The 25,502-nt window shown below is 43.3% G+C and overlaps 2 protein-coding genes and 2 non-coding genes across 4 annotated transcripts in view; 3 read left to right on the plus strand and 1 right to left on the minus strand.

Moving 5' to 3' along the window:
• The window catches only part of LOC129698874 (protein FAM117B-like), a 79,992-nt gene extending 78,795 nt beyond the window's left edge, over positions 1–1,197 (minus strand). The window contains exon 1 of the mRNA XM_055638241.1: positions 960–1,197. Coding sequence (XP_055494216.1) covers positions 960–1,155 — 196 coding nt within the window. The 5' untranslated portion in view covers positions 1,156–1,197. The remainder of the gene's footprint in view (positions 1–959) is intronic.
• A 712-nt stretch (positions 1,198–1,909) lies between these two features.
• LOC129698875 (nucleolar protein 58-like) lies at positions 1,910–24,888 on the plus strand. Its single transcript, XM_055638242.1, is given in 16 exon segments — positions 1,910–1,969; positions 5,932–5,976; positions 5,978–6,009; positions 8,707–8,759; positions 9,399–9,523; positions 10,504–10,640; positions 11,234–11,298; positions 11,500–11,634; positions 12,202–12,347; positions 13,025–13,151; positions 15,637–15,800; positions 18,859–18,993; positions 19,142–19,203; positions 20,135–20,280; positions 20,834–20,961; positions 24,691–24,888. Coding segments are annotated over 16 exon segments (1,593 nt in total). The 5' UTR covers positions 1,910–1,924; the 3' UTR covers positions 24,739–24,888.
• LOC129699190 (small nucleolar RNA SNORD11B) lies at positions 12,607–12,692 on the plus strand. The gene has a single exon (XR_008723800.1). It is a non-coding gene; the product is annotated as a small nucleolar RNA SNORD11B (small nucleolar RNA).
• Positions 14,964–15,049, plus strand: LOC129699192 (small nucleolar RNA SNORD11B). Its single transcript, XR_008723801.1, has one exon. It is a non-coding gene; the product is annotated as a small nucleolar RNA SNORD11B (small nucleolar RNA).
• Positions 24,889–25,502: the final 614 nt, after the last annotated feature.

Genomic DNA, 25,502 nt, shown 5'->3' on the forward strand with positions numbered 1-25,502 from the left:
CCCACCCCCACCCCTGATCAGTCTGAAGAAGGGTTTCGGCCCGAAACGTTGCCTATTTCCTTCGCTCCATAGATGCTGCAGCACCCGCTGAGTTTCTCCAGCTTTTCTGTGTAACCTCCGAGTCTATCCAGTCTTTCTTCATATGAAAGTCCTGACATCCCAGGAATCAGTCTGGTGAACCTTCTCTGTACTCCCTCTATGGCAAGAATGTCTTTCCTCAGATTAGGAGACCAAAACTGTACGCAATACTCCAGGTGTGGTCTCACCAAGACCCTGTACAAATGCAGTAGAATCTCCCTGCTCCTATACTCAAATCCTTTTGATATGAACGCTAACACACCATTCGCTTTCTTCACTGCCTGCTGCACCTGCATGCCTACTTTCAATGACTGGTGTACCATGACACCCAGGTCTCGTTGCATCTCCCCTTTTCCTAATCGGCCACCATTCAGATAATAGTCTACTTTCCTTTTTTTGCCACCAAAGTGGATAACCTCACATTTATCCATATTTATACTGCATCTGCTATGCATTTGCCCACTCACCCAGCCTATCCAAGCCACCTTTCAGCCTCCTCAGAGCTAACACTGCCCCCAGCTTTGTGTCATCCGCAAACTTGGAGATGTTGCATTCAATTCCCTCGTCCAAATCATTAATACATATTGTAAATAGCTGGGGTCCCAGCACTGAGTCTTGCGGTACCCCACTAGTCACTGCCTGCCATTGTGAAAAGGACCCGTTTACTCCTACTCTTTGCTTCCTGTCTGCCAGCCAGTTCTCTATTCAGATCAATACTGAACCCCCAATACCATGTGCTTTAAGTTTGTTTACTCTCTTATGTGGGACCTTGTCGAAAGCCTTCTGAAAGTCCAGATATAACACATCCACTGGTTCCCCCTTATCCACTCTACTAGTTACATCCTCGAAAAATTCTATAAGATTCGTCTGACATGATTTACCTTTCATAAATCCATGCTGACTTTGTCCAATAATTTCACCACTTTCCAAATGTGCTGTTATCCCATCTTTAATAACGGACTCTAGCAGTTTCCCCACTACCGATGTTAGACTAACTGGATTCTTCCATGATCCATGCGCTAAGCGCACATATATCACGCAGGCGTAGTTAATGACCCCGGTTGCTAAAATGTTCATGCACGTTACTTTACCAAGCGTTACCAATTGCACGTTGCAGAAACAAGGAACCGCAGATGCTGATTTACCAAGGAGGAATGCAAAATGAATAGCTGACGTTTCGGGTCCGGATGAGTCAAGAAAAAGTCTCGATCAGAAACGTCGCCAACACGTTCTGCAGAGATTTGATCGCTGAGTTACTCCGACATTTTGTGTCACGACCTGCACGTTGTTTCTTTGTGGAGGAGGAAACTGCGCTGGTTTGCACCGAAGATAGTTCCAAAATACTGGAGTAACTCAGCGGGTCAGGCGACATCTCTAGAGAGAAGGAATGGTTGACTTTTCGGGTCGAGACATCTCTCCGGTGTGCCCGCTGAGTTACTCCGGCATTTCCTGCTGCACGTTACGTTGTCTTGCCAGGAATGGGTGACGTTCCGGGTCTTCTCGACCCGAAACGCCACCTATTCCTTCTCTCCAGAGATGCTGCCTGTCCAGCTTTTTGTGTCTACTTTCGATTTAAACCAAAGATCTTTTATTTAAACCAGCATCTGCAGTTCCTCACTGCACGTTGTCTTGCAAATTGTTCGTCCCAAAGATCCTGCTCTAGGATCTTTGGTTCGTCCTGCGCATTGCTACGCACGCGCGTTGGTCTCCTTGCAGACGGACCGCGCATGTGCATCTTTGCTTTCGCGGGCGCGACGTGTTGCGCACGCGCATTGGTGCCGTCTCGCCGCGCGGACATTGATCGTTCCCCAGAGCGCCGCGTGGCTTGTGTCGGATCCGTATCGCCATGTTGGTGTTGTTCGAGACGGCCGCCGGTTATGCCATCTTCAAGGTAAGGTTTCACCGCCCCGACTCACGGGCAACTTTCGAAGAGCTGTGTACTTGCTCTGTTGCGCCGGCCAGGGTCTTTTTCCATCTCGGTCGGTTTCGTTGAGTCGTAGGCCTCCTAGTCACTGTTTTGCTGGAATCTTATGCAAACACATGGGTGAATACAGGTGAGGGATGAAGGGTTGTGTTGCAGATAGGTGGGTTAAGTGACAAAGGCTAGAGGTGAAAAGAGTTTAAAATAAGGAAAGAAGGAGTGAAATATAAAACGCGGGAGTGGGGGTAGGGATATGGATATGGTTAGAAGGGGAGGGGAAAGTGGGATAATATATATTTGTCAATAATGCAAATATCTCTACCAGCCAGGGGCCTGCGTTTTCTTCACTTGCTTCCGACCATTCCTTTAATCAGGTCCCAGCAATTTATCTAACGTTAAGCCCTTAAGAGGTAGCACCTCTTATTATGTGATGAGAACTTTCTTCAAGACATTGTTATTAACTTCCCTGGCTTCGACATACTTATCTGCGGGCAGTTGTTCTTAGTGGCGTATACCTTCCGAAGAGTCCACCAGGACTCAAACTGATCACCAAGTTGGACAATTTAATACCGGACGATTTTTACATTTTTATCAGGCCAATTAACCTTCAATTCCTGTACGTCTTTTGAATGTGGGAGGAAACCCATGCAGATCACGGGGCGAACGCACAAACTTCGAACAGACAGCGCTGCAGACACCCGGGTCTCCGGCGCTGCATTTTGCTGTAAAGCAGCAACTGCTGCTGCGCCACCTTGACTTGTTGCGAAGCATTCATTTGGGACCTCTCTCATCTTCTCTGATTTCACATGTAGTTGACCTTGTTGATCTTTAAAGGCCCCTTTTTTTCTTGCTAGATGATCTTTTGCCCTTAATATATTTGTAGAATCTGAACTCTCCCGCTCTCAGTTTTTAAAGCCTCTCTACCAGACATCCCTTTGCCATCAAAATTGTCATTATTCCAATTTAAGACTAAACGGTCCCTTTTCCATAACAATTTAAAAACGTATAGATTTACAGTCTCAAAGTTCTCTCCCATTAACACACTTTGGTCACCTACCTGCCTTCTTTCCCAAGAGGAGGCAGAATTTTGCCCCTTCTCTGCTGGGTCGTCCACATAGATTTAATAGTCTGGCAGTCTATATTAGGTAAATTGATATGCCCTATTAATATCCCCTCCTATTACGACCCTGTTATTTTTGCTGCTATCAGATCTCCCTACATATTTTCTCCTCCAACTCCTGGTGACTATTGTCAGAAAGCCTGTCCTATAATCCATCAAACTGATCACCTTATTTCTGTCCCATCTGTATAACCTCACTGGGACTGGACACTCCCCAAGAATATACTCTCTATGCACTGCTGTGATGTTCGCCCTAAGAAAAATTGTTGTTCCACTTTCTGTCTTAACTCCTCTATCACTCATGCTGATTTGTACTCCAGAATATTTGGTTGCCCATTCTGTCTATCCCTCAGTGACCTTTCTGTCATAGCTATAATATTCCAGACCCACGTATCCAGCAATGTCATGAGTTCATCTGCCTTGCCTTATGTTCCTTGCATTGAAATATACCAGTTTAATCCTTGTACTTTACCATGCTTGTCGGTGTTGTTTACTTGCTCTCTTTAACGTCTGTATTTGCCACTGTTTTTGGTCCCACCTCTCTGCAAGACTAGTTTAAACTATTCTGGGTACTTCAAGTAAAATATCCATGCCAGGATTTGGGTTCCCCTTCAATTGACATGCAACCCATCCCCTCTTGTACAGATCACCTCTGCCCCAGAAGAGATCCCAGTGGTCCAAATACCTGAATCCCTGTACTGCATCAGCTCCTCGGCCCCACATTCATCTATCGTAGCCTCCTATTCCTACTCTCGCACGGGACACAATAGCAACAAACCATCCTGGTGTCTCTTGGCAACTTTTGATTGCTGAGGTAAATAGATTATCATCAATAATTAAGCAATTAAATTATTCAAAGATTTTTTCCACCTTCCCCTGAAAAGGGGAGTTCTAAAGGTTTTTTTTAAATTCCGTTACTGCCTTAAATCCAACTCCATCGTTTTAAACACTGGTTTCAAGTGGGACAACATCTTCTCCATGTCCACCTTGTGAAGATTGCAGGATCATGGTGTTTTTGAAATAGTCTTTCTTCTCAACTCAAGACAAACTTAGTCTGTTCACCCTTACTCCTTAAGACTGCGGCTCATTCCAAGGATTAGGGTGTTAGATTTGAACTGTTCCTAATAAGAGAAAATTATAGTATATGAGAATTACATACTCCTAATTGCATGCTCTTGATTCTTGCTTGCCTTTTGCCAGTTATCTACCAGGATACCCCGATCCTTCTATATCTTAGCACAAATCAGAGGCACAGAGCATATAGCAAACGGTTGGGGGAATTCAACGCCTTGCGGATTAGTCTCTTCCCCTGTAACGCCCTGGGTCAGTACGCCCCTTCCCGCACCATCCCATCTTTAGTGGAGCTGAGGATGGCCGCTGGAGGTTTCCAACCAGACTTTCGGAGGAACCCGAAGTAGCCCCGTACCAAGCTCAGCAGCCCAGCCCCGAGCAGCAGACCAGCGTTGGAGACCCAGCCCAGCATCGGAGATATCGCCGATGTCACCAAACCCCCCTGCCCCCACACACCCCTCCCCCTGCTCACACACCCCTACCCCCCACAGCCCCTTCGCCCGCACACCCTTCCTCCCCCACACACACACCAACACTCACACCCCGTCCACACACAACTCTTCCCCCACACCACCCTCTCCCCACATCACCCTCCCCACCCCCTCCCTCCGCCACACACCCCACTTCCCTCCCCTCCCATATATGAAGAGATAGGGGAGGGAGTGCTCGGGGATGAGGGGAAATGAGCCGCGCCAGCGCAGTTAGGGGCTATGGGTAAGTGGTGGAATATTGCGTTGGAACGGGTGAGTGGTGGAATATTGCTTTGGGGGAACAGGCCTCCTGTGTGACTGGGACCCAACGGGTTCCACTTAGTCTGGTAGCTCTCTAAACCTGGGGAATATTACATCTCGTCATAGGGTGGCGCCTCGCCAGCAGTCTGTCCGTCCTTTCACCCTTTTTGGTATTTTTTGTCTGTTTAAAAGTATGTTCCTGGAGGTTTCTTAGTCTTTTTTATGTGGGGGAGGTGAAGGGGGAAACCGTTTCCCAGTCACTTCCTGGTCGGGATGCGTCTATTCTCTGAGTCGCCTACCATCTGGATTGGCACGGTCTTTCCTTCCGGCGACCAGCCAGAGCTTCAGCGGCGGTGCAGCACTGAATTACCATCGCGGAGCGGGCGATGCCTTACGTGTTGCCGTGGGATCGGCGTGTTGAGGCTCCGGAGTGTTGGGCCAGCTGAATTGAGGCTGTGGGTTGCAGTGCTTCCAGCCGCAGGCGTCGCTGACTTAACATTGCAGAGCCTGGGATCTTGCTGAGGATTGCCAGTGTTGGAGCTCCGTCCAGCTCGGCCTGTGGATTTTGGGAGCTGCGGTTTCCAGTAGGAAGTGGCCGATTTTGAAACTCCAAGCCGCTGAGAGTGTTCTCCGTTCCGACTCCGGAGCTCCGATCATCCTGGCGAGAGGGCCTGAAACATCGTGCCGACCGTAGCGACGACTGCGGAGGGCCCAAAAGGCCCCGACCATGGGTGAACAAACAGGAAGGGGACTGAACTTAATGCCTTCCCTCACAGTGGGAAACGTTGATTCTGCTGTAAGGGGGCTGTTCATGTTAGATTCTATCGTGTATTGTGTTCTTTTTATTCGTATGGTAATTCAAATCTCACTACCAATTGGTGCATGTGATAATAAATGTCTCTTGAACCTCTCCATGTGCTTTTTGTCTGCTCGTTGCTGCAGATGTTTGGGAGGTTAATGTTTTGATCAACAGCATTCTAAACCAAGGCGTTATATTTTCGTAACCACAGGTCCTGGACGAGAATAAACTCCGGGAAGTGGATAACTTATGGCGGGGAGTTTGAAACGGCAGAAAAGGCAAATAAATTGTAAGTTATTTAAACTACTTTAAGCTGTAATGTTTGTTATAACTAGAGCCAGGATTTTGCCATAAATGCCGCAAGTGCCTTTTCATGTCTGATGATTTCAGGCAGATAATGCCCTTTTCACGATTGAGTGCCTAAATCTGCCTTTTTTGCCATTTTAATGTAATTTACAAGAAAATTTACAGCACCAGGGCAAAACCCTGCTGTAAGTGGGTGTTAAGTGGTGATTGGAGAGGGGTGCATGGGAAAGGGTCCAGCCTTTGCTGGAATGTTGGTTGCGGATGGGGTGCACCAGGGTTATGTTTCTGTTTATTGAACCTGCAGTAGAACTCGTTCAGGTCATTGGTCAGCTGACGATTGTCCGAGGAGCAGGGGGTCTTCCTCTTGTCGCTTGTGATTTCTTGCAAGCCCTTCCACACTGAAGAAGACTCATTTGCTGAGAACTTGCTCCTCAGCTTCGCAGAGTACCTTTCCTTGGCAGCTCTGATTCCTCTTCTCAGCTTGTGCTTGGCCTGCTTGAAGAGGTCTGCATCCCCGCTCCTGTAGCATCTACCCCTGCAAGTGTCAAAATGCCTAAAGTCAAGTCAACGCCTTGTAAAAAACTGAACGATTTAGTGAGTTTGTACGGGAGTGATATATTCTCTACAGCCAACTGTGCAGTTTTGCAAAGCATATGAGAAAGCAGTGAATCATGGGAAGAAATATTTTGTCTCCCAGCATGTACTGACAGTTAAACACAAGTCGACGGCAGAGAAACTGAAGGTAGGAAATGCGCAAGCTTGACTCCTCACAACGTTTACTGCTAGCTCCAGTCGCAAATCTGAGTTTTCGAGTGATCTGTGCAAAGCATTCATTGATGCTGGAATTCCACTGTGGAAATTGGAAAACAAATCTCCCAAGAGGAACCTATACTGAGCGAGTCATCATTACAGAAAAATTATGTTGACAGCAACTTCAACATTGTTGTGCAGAAAATTAGAGATGAAGTTGCATGTAACAAAATATGGATCTCAATAGAAGAGACAACCAATGCTGTGGAGAGATATGTTGCCAATGTGGTCATCGGTACACTAGAGGCAGGTCAACTATCAAAGGAGTATTTCTTGACATTGGAAGTATTGGAGAAGTCAAAAAGCACAACTATTGCTCAGTTGTTTACATCTTCACTTGCTGTACTTTGTACTTAAAGTTCTTGGCAATGTAGGTAAAGACATATAAGGAAAATGAGAGAAGGATTTTAACTAAGAAAGATCTTGAAGTATAAAACATAGCTAAATTTCTCAAAGGTAGTTGTAATGCACAAGATATCAACATGAATTTAGAGTTTGTAGCTTGTTTCAGGAATGCACCATTGACCTTAGCTGGGGTAGAAAGAAGTTTTTCACGACTGAAGCATATTCTGTCTGTCAGACGGCATATTTTAACACCAGATAATTTGAAAAAAATGCTGGTAATTATGTGCAACCAGGCAATAATGTAGTATACCTTTATAATTATAATTTTTAACCATATTTTGGTGGTGGAAATACACGCATTTTATGCTTTTTTTTGTCAATAAATGTCTTTTTTGTAATTTTATTATGCCTTTTTGCCTGCCTATTTCAGAGAATTTTAGCGCCTAAACATCCTGGCTCTAGTTATAACTATTATTTTTTAATAAATTAGTCGTAAATGCAAGCATAATTGGCCAACTCTCAATCAGGGGTTCACCATGTCACGTCCAGGCATGATATTCTTCCGATTTAAATCAATATTCTGAATTTTTTTGTTTTGCCGTCCAATAATGCTCTGTCGCCAAGGGTGTCGCGTCCAATCACATAATGCGCTCCGTACCGGTCACTTGGTGGCCAATCAACCGCTGTCTCTAAGGGGGTTGCGTCCAATCCGACCAGCTTCCCTTAAAAATCTCCAAGGGCGTTTCATCCCATCACTGACCAGCCTCTCTTAAAAATCCCGTCCAATCCACAAATCGGTCTCCCGCCGTCCAATCAGCCGCTGTCTCCAGGGGCATTGTGTCCAATCACCGACCAACTTGCCTTACTGAAGCAGAAGATTGCTGCAAAAGCCAAGAGAAAGGAACATGTTTGCAGATCAACTGGCAAGAAAGAAGCACAGGGATGCCATGTTGAGCAAGTTTACAAAAAGAAAGTGTCAGGCAAAGTGGAAGTCAAACTCAAGTTTAGATTATGTTACTTATGTCATCGGTTTTTCAATCACCTTTTCTGTGCTGTTTGCATACAGTCTAGGCAAAGAGACATTTCGGGTATCATTTTTTTTGTAAAGATTTTTTTGGCTGTATGAAGTCATTTATTTCATGAAATATTTATCTTTCGAAGGGTTATTTTACTGGTTATGTGTTCTAAAAATTCTAAGTTTCTGTTATGTAAACTACCAGCAATAAGGCTTGGGAATCACTTTCAATTTTGCTCCCTGAACCCTCTACAGGACACTGCCCCTGAACCCCGCTGGGAGCCTAGCCGGCCTCCTGGAACTCCGGCCAATACTTCCTACTTTTTTTCTGGAGGGGAATGACATGCCTGGTCGTGTCAACTAAATCATATTGGTATGAATAGTGACTCGGGAACTACAGATGCTAGAAATTTGAGCAAGAACTGAGTAACACACTATCGTTATTAATTCTTCCTGTTATCCCCCGTAGAGATGATATAACATTTCATATATTCATCTTTTTATCTGCAGCGTGAAGCTAAAACATTTTGAAAAATTCCAAGATACCACACAAGCTCTTGCAGGTATGGCACTCGTGATCCATTTTTATCCAAAAGTACTTAATTGCAATGTGTGTATGAGTATGAAGTGTTAATTTGAATTAAGTTGTGATCCCTAAAGTTTAAGGTCTCAATTCTAAATGTCCCCACTGGGAATGAAGCAAAACTTGGATGCAACTGGCCAACCATTGAGCCTTTGATTGTAATAGCGGCCTGAGTCATGGTAATTCTCCAGAAAGAAGGAAATGGCTGTCATAAGATCCAAACCCACATGATGACCTGCATGTGTTTATGCAACGACAGTATTGAGCAACTACGTAGGGAGTTCAATGGGTGGAGGAGTTGCTTGATCATTGTTGATGTGAGGGTTACGCCATAATTGGCCTTCACGAGCCTGTAGATTGTGTTTGAAAGAACCATAGCAGTTCAAGGGGTTAAGGTGCTAGAAAACATTTCTTTGGAGTATTGAATTGGGATATACTTAATAATAGATGGAATTGGAGAAATAGGAATAAAATTGAGGAGACCAAGCAAGTTTGCAACTGAAAAGTGAGGGCAAGGGGTCAATTATTCTGTCTATATTCTGAATTAAAAAAAAAAAAAAAGTTCATTGCGCATGTGATTTTCATGGCAATTCTTTAATCATGACTTCCTTTCTTTTAGCTGCTACTGCCCTGGTGGAAGGCAAGCTTGGTAAAAGCTTAAAGAAAGTGCTGAAGAAGATTGCTGCAAAGGAAGCTCATGAGCAGCTGGCTGTTGCAGATGCCAAGCTTGGGGGTGTCATCAAAGTATGGAAGCTCCAACTTTCTGTTTCAGTTTTATAACATGTTAAAGCTAGCAAGTGTAATGAACAAACTCAGAAATTAACTATATTTTCCTCTCCTCTTGGAGTTGGAGCCTTCTATTCATTGATACCCAAGTATGGAAACGGTTGAAATACAAACTCCAAATTGGTCATCTGAAGTTGGATAGTTCACATTCATTGTCAACGGAGCATTGAGCAGATCCTCTGAAAACTTAGGGAAAAGCTGAAGCATGTGTGCAAGGATAAATTGATATGGTTTTCAATGTTTGTAATTTTGCTTCAGCTGCACTGTCTGCAGACATTAAATGGCATAATTTGTGTTTATTCGATGCATTTCTTTGATGTGGTTGTTTGATTTTTTTTTTTCTCCAGCCGTTATTGGCCCTGTAGTTGTTTTCTGTTCTCACATTTTCTCAAAGGCTGGTTTGGGGACTTGGGTCCAAGCCAAAGTGTGATAACAGAACTAGTGAGAAGAAGTGATCAATTGTGTCTTGGGCTGAAGGGCCTGTTTCCATGCAGTACTTTCCAATTAGTTGATCAATTTAAACTTTGCTTGTCTTGTAAAGCTCACAATAGTTAATCTGTACAAATCTTCCTCCAACAGCTTATCTGGAAATTATGTTTCTGGGTGTTTTATGATTTGTGCATTGTTTTAACATGGTTAGCCTAAGGTTATTACTACTTGATAACTTTATATGCTGCATACTTGTTTTTTCATTTAATTTGTATTGCCAGCACAATTATTAACAATTGTTAACAAGTGTTCAGTGACTAAGAAAAATGAGCAACTAACTATATACGGTATAACTCAATTGCCCTTTGCATCCGGACATTGCAGCATTCAGAGTTTATTTTGATGTCATACTTCATGTATATTTCTTGCCATGAATAAATTAATGTGGGAGTTTAAACAACATGGTGCTTGAAAGGAGAAGAGAAAAACACTTTCTTTTTTTTTTGCAGGACAAACTTAATCTGAGTTGCATTCACAATGCTACTGTTGCAGAATTGATGAGAGGAATCCGGACTCAGATGAACGGATTGATCACTGGCTTACCAGCTCGTGAGATAAGCGCCATGTCTCTTGGTCTTGCACACAGGTTTGTATGGCTTCTCTCTGTCAAAATAAATATGTTTTCTCCTCCGCGGTCTTTGTCTAGTTATGTCACCACGTAAAGATGCCTACCCCAACCAAGGAACAGCTGCCACCTGGTCACAGGTGTGACTGGAAGACCTGGAAGTCCCTCAATAGGTTTCGTACCGGGATGGGCCGATGCAAGACCAATATGAACAAATGGGGCTATGCAGATGCGGCAGACACAGAATGTGAATGTGGAACATCTGTACAAATCATGCTACACCTACTAAGATGCCCACTTCTTGGTGAACAATACAGCTGCCTGGAAGATCTAGCGGTGGCAAACGCAAAGGCTGTCCACTGCAAGAGCCTGGCTGGACATTTGAAACGTAGATGTTGGACACAAAAAAATAAACTAGTTAGGGGCTGTTTGTAAGAGTGCTGGATCATGCTGCATCCTATTATTTCTGAACCTTTTATTACCTGGTATAGTGTAACCTGCATTAAACATGGTAGTGTTAATACTGTGCATAGTTTATGTACTTAATATACACTACTGCAACTGATTCAAATGAAAATGCCATGTTAATGTTTACACATGCTATTTCATTATAGTCTATCCCGTTACAAGCTGAAGTTCAGCCCTGACAAGGTGGATACGATGATTGTCCAAGCAATCTGTAAGTTGAAGAAGCTGAATAGCATTAGCATTACAGTATGAAGTGTTTGCATTGGTAGTACTCATACAATGTGTTTTGTTCCAACTGCTGGAAACCTAATTTGATTATTTTACTAAATAAATTTAAGGAGAGTACAATTGAATGTTTCAATTCCAGGAAGCTGTTCTTGGGTTTTCTCACCAAACTTCTTTTTGACTATAGCTTTACTGGATGATTTGGACAAGGAGCTGAACAATTATATCATGCGCTGCAGAGAATGGTACGGCTGGCATTTCCCCGAACTTGGAAAAACTGTCACTGATAACTTGGCATACTGCAAGTGTGTTCAGAAATTGGGTAAGTTTTTTTTTTTCTCGGCAACATACTCCCTGTCAAAAATTTGGATGACTAAGCTATGTGTTGGCTTTTTTGATTAATTGATGTTGGGAATTTGAGATGCAATCCTGCATTCTACTGTTTAGTATTATATTATACTCTGCACAAGCTGAGCTCCATGGCTGTTACTTGTGTTGCAGAATTCTAGTAAATGACGATACACTAAATTGTAATGCAATGTCCTATAATATTGTGAGCAACACATGTTTTAAAGTTTTGTTTTAAATAGATCATCTTACATCACCCTAGTCCATCTTCCAAGCAACCATTCCTCATCTTGTCACATGATATGGCAGTTGCTGTAGTGTTCATCTGTCACAGACAATGTTGCAAGTGTTAACGGTGCAATCTTGCTTCAGGTTTACACCTGTCAACCAAATATTGGCTGCTATGTTGCCCCAGCTTTTGCCTAATCTAACTTGGGAGGAACTATGTATCAAACCTGTTATTTGCCATTTAATTTTGTGAAGATTGCTTTTCTGAATTTTTCAATGTATTTTCAGTATTGAATTGCTTATAACTCCACAGGTCACAGAACAAATACTGCCACCACAGACTTCTCAGACATTTTACCAGAGGAGGTGGAAAGTGCCGTGAAGATTGCAGCTGAAATATCAATGGGAACAGAGGTGTCTGACGAAGACATTGAACACATTATACATCTTTGTGATCAGGTCTGCATTTAATCTGTTACTTTGGTTTTGAATGCTTTTAAATTGGATCTATTCAATGAATCAAATTTTTTAGATTAGAAGAACAAAACTGATTCAGGGTAAATTTTTTAGGTGATCTTGCCATTTGCCATGAGCTGATGGTAACTCCTTCTCGCTCTCTTGCGTCTGGATTCTGATCACTGGTGTGATTATCGCTTGTGAAATATGATCTTAATGTATTTAATTCTTTGTAGGCAGGTCGCTAGTATCAGTCCAGCGCTGATAGCAGTGATGATGATGACTTTGTCACTCTACCTGATTTAAAAGCTGAGGGGTTTTTAGTCACTACCTCATCTGAGACTTTCAGTGCTGGATTAATAGGTCAGCCATAAAAACAAGCCCATGTCAGTGCCAAAGGCAGCCTACATTGATGCAAGTGTAGTGCAAAATAGCTTGAGATTTGGATGGCCAATGTCTCCAAACTCTGCCTCGTTTTTTTTAAACCACTATTTCCTAACACATTAACTCCACAGGACACCACTTGGATGGTTGAGTGCCTCAACAACATTCACACCTTGACACCACCCTGAGAAAAACAGCCTGCTTGATTGGCATGGCACTGCAGTGTCCTTTTAAATTTATTTCAGAAAGGATTCTTATTGCTGAGATTATCAATCATACTTATCCTGTCCCTCAAGGTAGTGCAGATCTCAGAATACCGCACCCAACTCTATGACTACTTGAAAAACAGAATGATGGCCATAGCTCCCAATTTGACCGTGATGGTTGGAGAACTGGTTGGAGCCAGACTAATCGCACATGCTGGTGAGTAATTGCCACAGATGCTTAAATGTTACTTGACTAAGTGGGACCCGTTGGGTCCCTGTCACACAGGAGGCTTGGTCCCCCAACGCAATATTCCACCACTCACCCATAGCCCCCAACTGCACAGGTGCACCTCATTCCCCTTATCCCTAGCACTCTCTCCCCCTCCTCTTCACCCTCCCTCTTCTTTCCCTTCTCCTCTTACCCTCCCCAAATCTCTCCCCCACCTTTCCCCTACCCTCAGCCACTCCCTCCCTTCATAATTCCTCTCCCTCCCTGCCCCCCTTCTATCCCATCTCCCACTCTCCTCTCCTCTCACTCTATTTCCCCCACTCCCTCCTCACCTCCTTCCTCTTCTTTTCCCTCTCCTACCCTCCCCCAATCCCTCCCTTACCTCTCCCCTACACTCAATCACTCCCTCCCTCCATAACTCCTCTCCCTCTATTTCCTCTCACCCCCCACTCTCCCTCCCCAGGATCTTGATGGTGCTGCTCCCCTCCCTTCTTGCGTACCCCGGAGCAACATCAGCCGTCGACGCCCTCAGAGCCAGGCCTCAGATTGGCCTGGTAGCACCAGCATCTACAGCCGAGCCGGCGCGGGTGTTGGATGTGGGGGTAGGGGAGAGCTTGGAGAAAAGACAGGGGAAGAGCCATGGGGAAGAGGGGGGGTATCACGGGGGAGGGTGGGCAGGAGCCAGCGAGGGGGACCGGAGGGGGAGGGGCTGGAGTTGCGGAGGCTTTACATTTGGGACTCACAACGGGCGCTCGACGCTCTCCTCCGCCGGGATCAGATTCACCACTTTCCGTTTGGCCACATTGCCACGCCGCTTCATCGTCCTCCAAAAATTGTGTCTGGTTGGAGACCTCCGCCAGCCTCCCTCAGCTCCAGTAAAGACGCGGTGGCACAGGAAGGGGCGGACCGTCCCGCGGAGTGACAGGAGAAGAGACTAATCCGCGCGGCGCTGACTGGCAAGAGAGATCAATCTGCGCACGCACGTTTTTTACGATTTTTAAACCTCGCTAACTTTTATATTACATCACCGATCGGAACGAAATTCGGTGCGCTTGCAGCACAGGAGAACGGTGAGCGAGCTGGTGAAAAATCATAGCTCAAACCGGAAGAGCACAAGATCAGAGCTTTAGTTATGTATAGATGTGAATTTTGAAAGGTTCTGCTTGCAAAATAAGGCCCAACACAATGCAATGCCTACAACAGTCGAAACAATTCCTGCCTGTTGAGCTGTTGCAGGATTTGAGGTGATCTCAAGAAAGGGGAATTGAGGCGAGTGAGAAGCTAATTTTTTTTATTGTTAGTTTCTATTGTAGGTTCATTTTTATAATATGTAACCAATTAATACCATTCTTGCATAATTCTTAAGCAAGTAGCCTGCAGAATTGCTGACCATCGATCACCCATTCACACAAGTTCTATGTTATCCCACTTTCTTATCCACTCTTAACACATTGAGGGCAATTTATAGAGACTAATTAACCTACAGACCCAGATGTCTTTGGGAGTGCCCAGAAGAAACCCACACTGTACAAAGAGAAACACACACAGACAGACAGACTTTGGTTTTGAATGTTATTAAATTGGACCTATTCAATGAATCTAATTTTTTAGATTAGAAGAACAAAATTGATTTGGGGTAAATTTTCACGGTGATCATGCCATGCTGATGGTAACTCCTTCTCGCTCCTGCAGTGGGCAAGATAATCTCTTGCGTCTGCATTCTGATCACTGGTGTGATTATCGCGTGTGAAATATGATCTTAATGTATTCGTAGGCAGGTCGCTAGTATCAGTCCAGCGCTGATAGCAGTGATGATGATGACTTTGTCACTCTACCTGATTTAAAAGCTGATGGGTTTTTAGTCACTACCTCATCTGAGACTTTCAGTGCTGGATTAATAGGTCAGCCATAAAGGCATGCCCATGTCGGTGCCAAAAGCGGCCTACATTGATGCAAGTGTAGTACCAAATAGCTTGAGATTTCGATGGCCAATATCTCCAAACTCTGCCTCTTTTTTTTTTTAACCACTATTTCCTAACACGTTAACTCCAGGACACAGACAGACAGACAGACATCAAGAGGTTTTCACGGGGGATTTGCACTGTTTGTACCCATGGTGTTGTTCATTGGAACTATCTTGTTCGAGCTGCCTCCTGTTTTGCAATCCAAACTTGAATGTCGTGGAAAATTATTATTTGCAATTATCAGCAAAGAAATCAGCTGTAACAGGCATATGATCTTGTACAGTGTTGAAGTATGTGATGGTTATCATTCATGAAAAGCTAAAGTTAAGCTTTCAGGAATTTATCTTAGAATTTTTTCTTGATATGGGTAGTTTCTCCTTTATTGGCAATGATTGTTAGAGATAATTATTTTATTAGTGTGATATTAATTACTGATCACCTTTCTCCATATCTACATTGTAACAGTGTGAAATACGTGGTCATACAGTGTGCTTGTATTCTTTTTGTAGGTTCTTTGTTGAACCTAGCAAAACATCCTGCATCCACTGTGCAAATTCTGGGTGCAGAAAAGGCATTGTTCAGAGCATTAAAGACAAGAAGAGACACTCCAAAATATGGTCTTATTTATCATGCATCATTAGTGGGGCAGACCACGCCAAAGAACAAAGGCAAGGTAAGGACAGAAACATGTACAGTAAAAGTATCTAATGTTGTGGTTTATTTGTGATTTTTTTTATTTGCTTATTAACGTGAAAGCTCGGTGGCAAATTAAATTTCCCTCTGGTCCACTATCACCATCAAATATTCTGTGGTCTGTTGAATTTTCCCATTATGCTCTATTATTACCCTCTAGTACTTAAGTATGATGGTGCCTATGTATTGTAAGAGTGTTACTGACCGGAATACAAAAAAAAAAAAATTCACTGTACATTGGTACATGTGACAATAAAGCACCTTTGTACTTTCAGAGCATTACTTGTTTTTCATGTTGAGCCACCTTAGTTTGTATTAAATCTGTGCTAAATTAGAACTGGTAAGTGTTATGACCTTTTGAACCAATGCACTGAGGCTAAAGCTGGATGATGTGCAAGTCTTTTATCCATCAAGGAAAACAGACTGTCTCTTGGGGACCCTCTCGATAGATTCTCCAGACTCAGTACATTGAGTTTACATGTTCTAAACACAAAGACAGCAATAAACAATAACTACAGTTTCGATGGCTATAATTATCTACTGAGCTTTAACATTTTGAGTATAGACAAGTAACTTTGTAGAATTCCATCCTTACAATGGGAGCAGTTTGTAGCTGCCAAGACACCTCTCTGTATATTTAACACCTATGCTGGAACTAAGTAATTCATATGAATGGTCTAGAAACTTCTGAGAATAGACACCGGACACCCAAGATTAGTGATGAGGGCTGACTCTTTTGAGTACATAAATACCCCAATTGTTGAAGGACAGACAAATATGCCTCTGGCCATGTTTGATGTACAATGCGACAAAAGGTCTGGTCTGGAACCTTCCTTCATCTTTATCACAATGGTGTGAAAATAACTAAGGTGAAGATTGAGCAAAACAGAAAGCACTGGAATCGGAAGTGGTGGTGCGGCTCGCCTGCAGTCCGTTTAGTTTATTTTGTTTATTTTAGTTGTGTATGTGTGGGGGGGATGGGAGAAACATTTTAGTCTCCTCCTTCGGGGAGGGTGTGACCTTTTCTTGTATCCCCCGTCTCCGTGTCCGCCTGCGCTGAGGTCTAATCGCGGAGCTGGCGGGGCTGGCCGACTTTGGCGCTGTGGTGGCGTTGCAGCGGTGGCGACCCTACTTCGGAGGCTCGCGCTGCAGGCCCAGTGGACGACATCGTCAGGAGCTCGCAAGTCCCAGGTTGATGGCCGGTTCTCCAGAGCTCCCGCAACAACAGCTTCGTCCGCTGGACTGGTGGGCAGCAGCTTCGACCGCCCTGGGCCGCGGAGTTTGAACCAGCCGTTCACGGAGCTCGGATGCGGCCGCTGGACATACCATCACCCGACAGGGTCCCAACATCGGAAGCCTGGATCGCCTCAACGCAGAGGGAGAATAAGGAGGGAAGAGACAAGGACTAAGACTTTTGCCTTCCATCACAGTGAGGCGGTGCCTGGTAGACTCACTGTGGTGGATATTAAACTGTGTTAAGTGTGTGTTTTGTTATTTTATTCTATGTTATGACTGCAAGGTATACAATTTCGTTCAGACTGAAATGTCTCAATGACAATAAAGGGATACTTTACTTTTTACTAACTCAGCGGGTTAGGCGGTGGAAAGAATGGATAGGTGACATTTTGAGTAGAAATCCTTCAGACTGAATTTCTGGTTTGATGTGGGTCAATTAACATACCCCATTGTCTTGCATTTGGCTGATCCGTACAGGAACGAGCCACCATGTGAGTAGACAGTGTGCCAGTCCTTTTAACGTCAAACTGATTACTGCTTTCACTGTACATTTAGAACAGATATTCTGAATACTGGTTCTTGTTTTCAATTATTGACTGCTATTTCCACCTAATTTTATAACCCCTGACTAACTCTAAACAGTGTTTTCTTCAAACATTTACCTTTTTTGCTCTCCTAAGTATTTGTTCCGAATGTGTGGTATCACTGACAGAATCATCATTTATTACCTGTCTGTCAGTGTTATCCATGAGCCACCTTATTGATGCACTGAAATCTTTGGGGCCATGGAGATCTTCAGATGTTGGTGATAAAGGATCATAAAGTGCTTAATTCAGGGTGCTCTCACGCATGGAGAATATGTGTTGATATTGTTGCTGTTGTTGCAGTGCATCCTATAGTTTGAATATATAACTGCCAAAGTGCACTATTTTTGTAATAATGTAGGGACTAAAGTAGTGGGTGGTGTGGATGTTTTTTATTGGAGTAATTTTGTGTTTGCCTTAACTATTATACCACATTGTCATATGGTATAATGACCATCTAACCTTTTATATAGAGGAGATGACAAATTGGGAGGGTGGGTCGGGTATCCAGTTCTGTTTCATGGAAATAGCATTTTTTGGGGGGTCTGATAAAGCTTAAGGTCAATATCTAAACGTATTTCAGTTAATGTTTCATTTTAAGAGTAATATTGAACAGTCTCAATCCGATTGTTCCATAGCATAGATCTTTCACAATGTTGAACAAATGTTTCTTGATAACTTTGCATTTCCTGCATAATTTATATAATTTCAGAAGATTCTCTGGAGAGAAGGAATGGGTGACATTTCGGGTCGAGACTGAGGGTTTCTAAGGCCTGAGAAGGGTCTTGACCCAAAACATCTCTCATTCCTTCTCTCCAGAGATGATGCCTGTCTCATTGAGTTACTCCAGCTTTTTGTGTCTATCTTCAGTTAAACCAGCATCTGCAGTTCCTTCCTACATATTTTGTCTGATAAGGAAAGGCCTTAGATGGGTTCCACACCTAATTGTAATCTCAGTAACTGCGTGCACCAAAGGGGTTTGGATGTGAGCCAACAAATGTCTGAGACTTGAGGGGTGCAAGAGTTGAATTTAAAACTGGTATAGGACAGTGTGATGGTTTGGGGGATTGATACTTTTGAGATTGGCTCGTGAAGTTTCATGTGCAATGATGCTATTCATGATATGAATGACATTAAATCTGATTTCTTCTCTCTAACCACAAATCTCCGTGGAGACCCCCAATGTTCAAATGCTGACCTTGGATTTCTCTTCAATAGATCTCCCGGATGTTGGCAGCCAAGGCATCCTTAGCCATCCGTTATGATGCTCTAGGTGAGGATACAAATGCGGAAATGGGTATTGAGAACAAAGCCAAGCTGGAGATCAGGATACGGCACTTAGAAGAAAGAGGGGTAAGTACACAATTAAAAGGCCCAGGTCAATGACGCCTGGCACAGCAAGTATTTTAATCGGTATGTGAACACCTAGTTTCAGACTCATGATTGACATTTGCATTGTCATTAAACAGTTGTCTCACAGGTATTTTTGGCTTTTTGGTAGATGAGAAAGATAAGTGGAACAGGAAAGGCTCGAGCAAAATCTGACAAATATCAGCATAAGAGGTTTGTGTTCTAAATGTAGTTTCTTGTCTTTGTAAATGTAATATGTTCCTGTTTTTAATTACAGTGAAACTCCAGTGTCTGCTGAGAAATCCCAATAGCTTGGCATTAGATTTGTTCACTATTGCATTAAGCTTCCTTATGTGAGAGCTTACTATTCTCTCTGTGCGCATGGGGTTGGCATGGTTTGTAGCTGGAACCAAGGTTGAGAACATGGAGGTTGGAGACGTCGGTGGTTTGCCAGACAAACTCGGTAGATTACGTTTCCCTGGCCACCTTTCAGATCACTAAATTCACTGGATAATTTATACCAAAATATGATATGTCCAAAACAATGAAGTATTTGGGGGTAATACATCCGTTAGTCCAGAAGATCTGCTAGTCTGGTATTAAAAAGGACCTGAGGGATAACTGCCGTTTTACTGTGCATCAGTTTGGTGGGGACCATAGATTGGAAGTTATGGGCTCCTGGAGATCAGAAAGCCCAGGGATAGGTTCTTGCGTATTCTTCCAATCTGTACGTAAGCGCCCTTTCGTTGCCCTATTTACAGGAAGGATGTGGAAGTTTTGAAGAGGATGCAGAGGTAATTTACCAGAATAATTGCTGGCTTAGGGTGCATTCGCTACAGGTAGAGGGCATAGCTTAAAGCAGATGTGAAGGGCAAGGTTTTTTTTGTTTTTTTTTTGCTCAGTGGATGGTGAGTGCCTGGAACACGCTGCTGGGGATGGTGTTTGAAACAGATATGATAGTGGCATTTAAGAGACTTTGGATAGGTGTATGATTATGCAGGGAATGGAGGGGTATGTATTATGTGCAGGCAGATGAGAATTTGTCTTGGTATCGTGTTCAGCACAAACATTGTGGGCCGAAGGGCTTGCCCTTGTGCTGTACTGATTATTGAATATAATCCTATTTCACATTTTTTCTGGTCAGTGAGGTGAAAACATATGATCCATCTGGGGACTCGACTCTGCCTTCTCTCTCAAAGAAGCGGAAGATTGAGGAGGTGGACGGTGGGGAAGAACAAGCGGATATGAAACCCACAAAAAAGGCAATGCTTTCAGAGCTTTCTGAAACAGGTTAGTTTACGTAAAGGATTTGATTTTATCCATGAGTTAGATGTGGCCCTTGTGGCTAAAGGGTATGGAGAGAAGGCAGGTACAGGATACTGAGTTGGATGATAAGCCATGATCGTATTGAATGGCGGTGCAGGCTCGAAGGGCCGAATGGCCTGCTCCTACACCTATTTTCTATGATGACCTGTATTCTAATGCAAATATCTATGATTTGAATGTTTTTTGTTATCAGGATAGCAGTCATTATTCTATACTGCAGAAAGTTAAATACTCGTAAAACTCTCTTTCCTACCCCGATCTATCCTGAAATAATGAACCTGGAGAGTTGCAAGGTTGTAGCCTATCTTGAAGGAATCCCTGTGTAGCCATTTTGGGGTTTGGCTCCTTGCCTACTGTCCTGATTCTTCATTTACTTGTGGAGGTGGATAGTTTATGCTGCAAACATTGGCGGTGGGTTGCTTCCTAACATTCACATGATCCCTATTTTTGCCAGGACTGATTGTACACATCTGAATCATTGCTGACATGGATGTTACAGTAAATCACTTTTTTTAAGTTGTAGAAGAAGGTGAACAGCCCCCAAAGAAGAAAAAGAAGAAGAAAGAAAAGAAGCAAGAAGTAACAGTAAAACAGGAGGAGGAGGAGGAGGAAGAGGAAGAACCATCAACTTCTTTTGTTGTAGAGGTATGAATTTTGGGATTCATCTGAAACTTATATTAAAATCCTCACTGTCCCTGTCAGTTGATCAGAGTTCAGAACCAGCATGATCCTGTGAGGATGACAGATAAAGATGGTCAGGCTTGGGAACCTTGGGCAAGAAGTTTAGTCAAATAAAATGGAAGTAAATATACTGTTTTGGATGTATAGAATTGGACCATCAATGCCTGTGGCAGATTGTGCTTCCTCTGTTGTGCCTTTTTGACTGTGGAGTCGATGGTGCCCCCACCCCCCCCATTTAAGGTCCTTGGAGATTATGGTTCCCATGATGACTGGTGGTGAGGGGAGGGGGGGCTCTCCTAAAGTCTACTAATCAATTCCACTGTCTTAAGAGCATTGAGCTCCAGGTTGTTGCAATGGCACCAGGACGCCAGCTGTGTCACTTCCTGTCAGTAGGCAGATTCCTCACAGAGAGTTGTGAGTCTGGAATTCTCTGCCTCAGACGGCGGTGGAGGCAGGTTCTCTGGATGCTTTCAAGAGAGCTAGATAGGGCTCTTAAAAATAGGGGAGAAGGCATGAACGGGATACTGATTGGGGATGATCAGCCACATTAAATGGCGGTGCTGACTCGAAGGGCAGAATGGCCTCCTCCTGCACCTATCGTCTATTGTCCTCCCCATCCTGGGTCAGTCCAATCAGGGTTGTGTCATCCGCAAACTTTATAAGCTTGACAGAGGTGTCAGTGGAGGTGCAGTCATTGGTGTAGAGGAGAGGGGAGAGTACGCAGCCTATGCTGAGGGTCTGCGGGTGCGAGATGTGCTTCCCTAGCTTCACATGCTGCCTCCTGTCTGTCAGGAAGCTGGTGATCCACCAACAGAGGGGTTCAGGAACAGTCAACTTGGAAAGTTTGGAGTGTAGTAGCTCTGGTACAATGGTGTGGAATGCAGAATTAAAATCAACAAACAAAATCCTTGCAAAGGTCCCCTGGAGGTCAAGGTGCTGGAGGATGAAGTGCAGACCCAGGTTGACTTCATCATCCACAGATCTATTGGCCCGATATGCAAACTGCAGAGGGTCCAGCAGGGAGTTTGTGATATTTTTCAGCTTGGCCAGCACAAGCCTTTCAAGGGTCTTCATGACTACAGAGGTCAGTGTGGCAGGCCTGTAGTCATTAAGACCAGTAATCCTTGCCTTTTTGGGTACTGGGACAATAGTGGTGATCGGAGAGGGGTGGGTGGTAATGGGTCTGATCTTTTCAGACTGGAGTCTTGCTTTAAATAGGTGTGAAGTGGTAATCTGGGGGGGATCTGGGTGTTGAATGGTCCACTCTGTAGACTGGGGTCTGGCTGTGTTGATGGGGGAGGGGGTACCAGGGTTACGTTTCTGCTTGTCAAACCTGCAGTAGAAGCAGTTGTAAGCAGTTCCAGAGGATTAAGTCACTATGAGTTGGTGAATGGGAACTCAAATTGTTTTGATGATAGAAGACAAAAGAGCTTAGTAGAGGAGTATTTTTCGGCCTGGAGATCTGTGATTGGTGGTGTCGTAGAGCTATATAGTACAGAAATATTCCCTACAACTAAACTGGTCCGTGCTAGTCAAGTTACTTAACAAACTTAGTTCCAATTTCATGTATCTAGCTCATGTCACTGCAAACCTTTCCTATCCATAACTTGCCCCTCGGGTCCCTTTTGAAATCTTTCACCTTTAACCTGTGGCCTTTAGTTTAGGAACCCCTACAATGAGGAAAATACGCTGTTCACCTTGTGCTTTTGTACTTCTATAAGATCCTTCAGCTTCTCGTGTCCTGGGAAAAATACCCATCTTATTTAACCTCGTTGCATCTCAAACTCTCCAGACTCAGTAACATCCTCTTCAAACTTTTTTGCACTGTTTCCAGTTTAATGGCATTCTTCCTTTAGCAGGGCCACCAGACTGCACACAGTATGCCAAATGTGGCTTTACCAGCACCATGTCCAGATATAACATGACCTATGACTTGTACAACACCCTTGCACCACCTTCATGGAAATATGTACCTGTATCTTTTGGTCTCTGGTTTGTTCTTCCAAAATGTCACTCTTGATATTTATGTGATTTTAAGCTCCTGTTTAAATTCCTCAACTCGTTGACCCAGTTGATTAATATCACATTGTAAACAATGTCTTCTATACCACCAGTCTTCGTGTCAGATGTGTTCTGTAAGGATCAGTGTGATCTACATGTAAATGATTTGGATGTAAATGGAATTTAAACTGGACAAGTGGGGTAACAGATTTTGGGAGGTCAAATCAACAGGAAAGCATACCTCAAATGACAGGACCCTTGGGAGTATTGGATGTACAGAGGGAACTTGAAATCCATGAAAGTTGCAACACAATTGGATAGAGTGATAAAGAAGGCATGTGGCAATGCTTGCCTATTTGAATATAAAAATTGAGAAGTGATAATGCTGCTGTATAAAACTTGGGTTGGGCTACATTTGGAGTATTGTGTGCAGTTCTGGTCACAACGCTGTAGGAAAGATGTGGGGACTTTGGAGCGGTTCACAAGAGTGTTGTCTGTATTGGCCATAGCGAGTGGTTTGACAAAATTGGATTGTTTTCTCTAGAGAGATGGAGGCTGAGAACGACGTGAGATTGTATAAAATTGAGAGTGACAGATAGATAGATAGAAAGTTCAGGGTGGAAATGTCAAATATAAGAGGCTTAGAAGAGGAGAGTTTAAAGGAGTTCTACGATGCACGCTTTTTTCAAGAGTGGTAATGTCTGCTTCACATTGCTAGGGTAGAAGCAGATATGATGAATATTTGCAATTCTACATCCCCTGACATAATGGAGACTAGAACATGAGATGTTTTTAATTTGGAGTTGGATAAATTCTTAAAGGGTCAGTAAATTAAGTGCTATAGCGAACTGGCACTGTAGAAGTGAGGTCCAGGGCAGATCAAGTATGATTGTCAAATCGCAGCCTCCTGTTATTTTCTTATGTGGCGTTAAAGGTTATTTGTAAACATTTGTTTTAATAGGTGAACTGATTGCACAGCCATCATTAAAACAATCATCATAAAGATGGTGAAACTGTGCCGTCCCCTAGTATTCCTTTTAATGACAGTTACTATGAATAGACATGTTGGATGAATGTCAGTGAACACATCCCACTTTGATTAATATTAGTGTACATGTCCTTTCCATTGAGGACCTGGTTCACATGGCCAGTTAATCAACCCACTGTTCTGTGTTTGAAACTGTCGTGCTCATGTGATGAGAATAGGCTTTGTATGTTGTGTGCTGCAGTGACAGTATTGGTGACCCGTGAAGTGTTGCAGTTGGAGTTGACTTTTGGAAAACCATATAACAATTACAGCACGGAAACAGGCCATCTCGGCCCTACAAGTCCGTGCCGAACAACTTTTTTCTCTTAGTCCCACCTGCCTGCACTCATACCATAACCCTCCATTCCCTTCTCATCCATATGCCTATCCAATTTATTTTTAAATGATACCAATGAACCTGCCGACACCACTTCCACTGGAAGCTCATTCCACACCGCTACCACTCTCTGAGTAAAGAAATTCCCCCTCATGTTACCCCTAAACTTCTGTCCCTTAATTCTGATGTCATGTCCTCTTGTTTGACCCAAGATATTTTGCTCTTCCCTCTCACTGACGTTTGTATCTTTGTGACCTCTGTCTTGGTTGCATCCCTTGTGGTGAGAATGGCAGAGATTGATAGTTTTGATTTCCCTTTTGTTTTTCAGACCCCAGAAAAGAAGAAGAAAAAGAAAAAGAAAGTGAAGGACGAATGAATTCAAATCACAAAATTATTTTTGCTCTCTGACTGATGAACACTCTGAAAGTGTTAATTTTTTTAACACGCTGTGAAAATGTTTTTTCTGTTGAAAGTCCCTGTTGATTATCTTTCTGTAAAACCGTATAAAGGTTATTTTGTATTTTAAGTCAGGTTTCTTATTAATAATGTTTTATTTCCTCTCAACCATCATACCTTTAATATTGCCTATAAATTGCAGTTGAGAAACAAATTGGGTTTTCTTAATAGGTAACTAACACTGAAAAATGTATATTTGATCAAACATTGGTCACGTCATCATAGATCAGAAATTCTGTTTAGACTAGAGTACTTTTTTAAAAAATTGGTAAAGTACCCTTGTAGTCATTGACCTTTTATAACAATTCAGCTAGTTCACAGTAGCTTAATACTGACTGTCAGCCTACTACAGCATACCAGTGTCTGTACCCTGGCTGTCTACCATTTGAAAGTGTTTGTTGTTGAAAGAGGGTACAAAGTTCAGAGGGATTTGTCTCTTCTGTCACATTGGATGTGAGAATTGGATTCTTCCAGATTAGTTTTACATGTCCATGGAAAAGTTGGTTTTTACTGGCTTGTTTGAAAATGCGTGCAGGAATGGAATTTGGACTTCCTGTTACTTATGCTCCCAATCACATCTTTCTGGCTAAGAATTGAGAAGAGTATGACAGTATTATGTTCTCCCCAAAACCCATAAGCAGCACTGCCCTAGCAGACCCATTGTTTCTGCCTGCTCCTGCCCAA

This window comes from Leucoraja erinacea, chromosome 7, assembly GCF_028641065.1.
Source record: "Leucoraja erinacea ecotype New England chromosome 7, Leri_hhj_1, whole genome shotgun sequence".
Lineage (NCBI taxonomy): Eukaryota > Metazoa > Chordata > Chondrichthyes > Rajiformes > Rajidae > Leucoraja > Leucoraja erinaceus.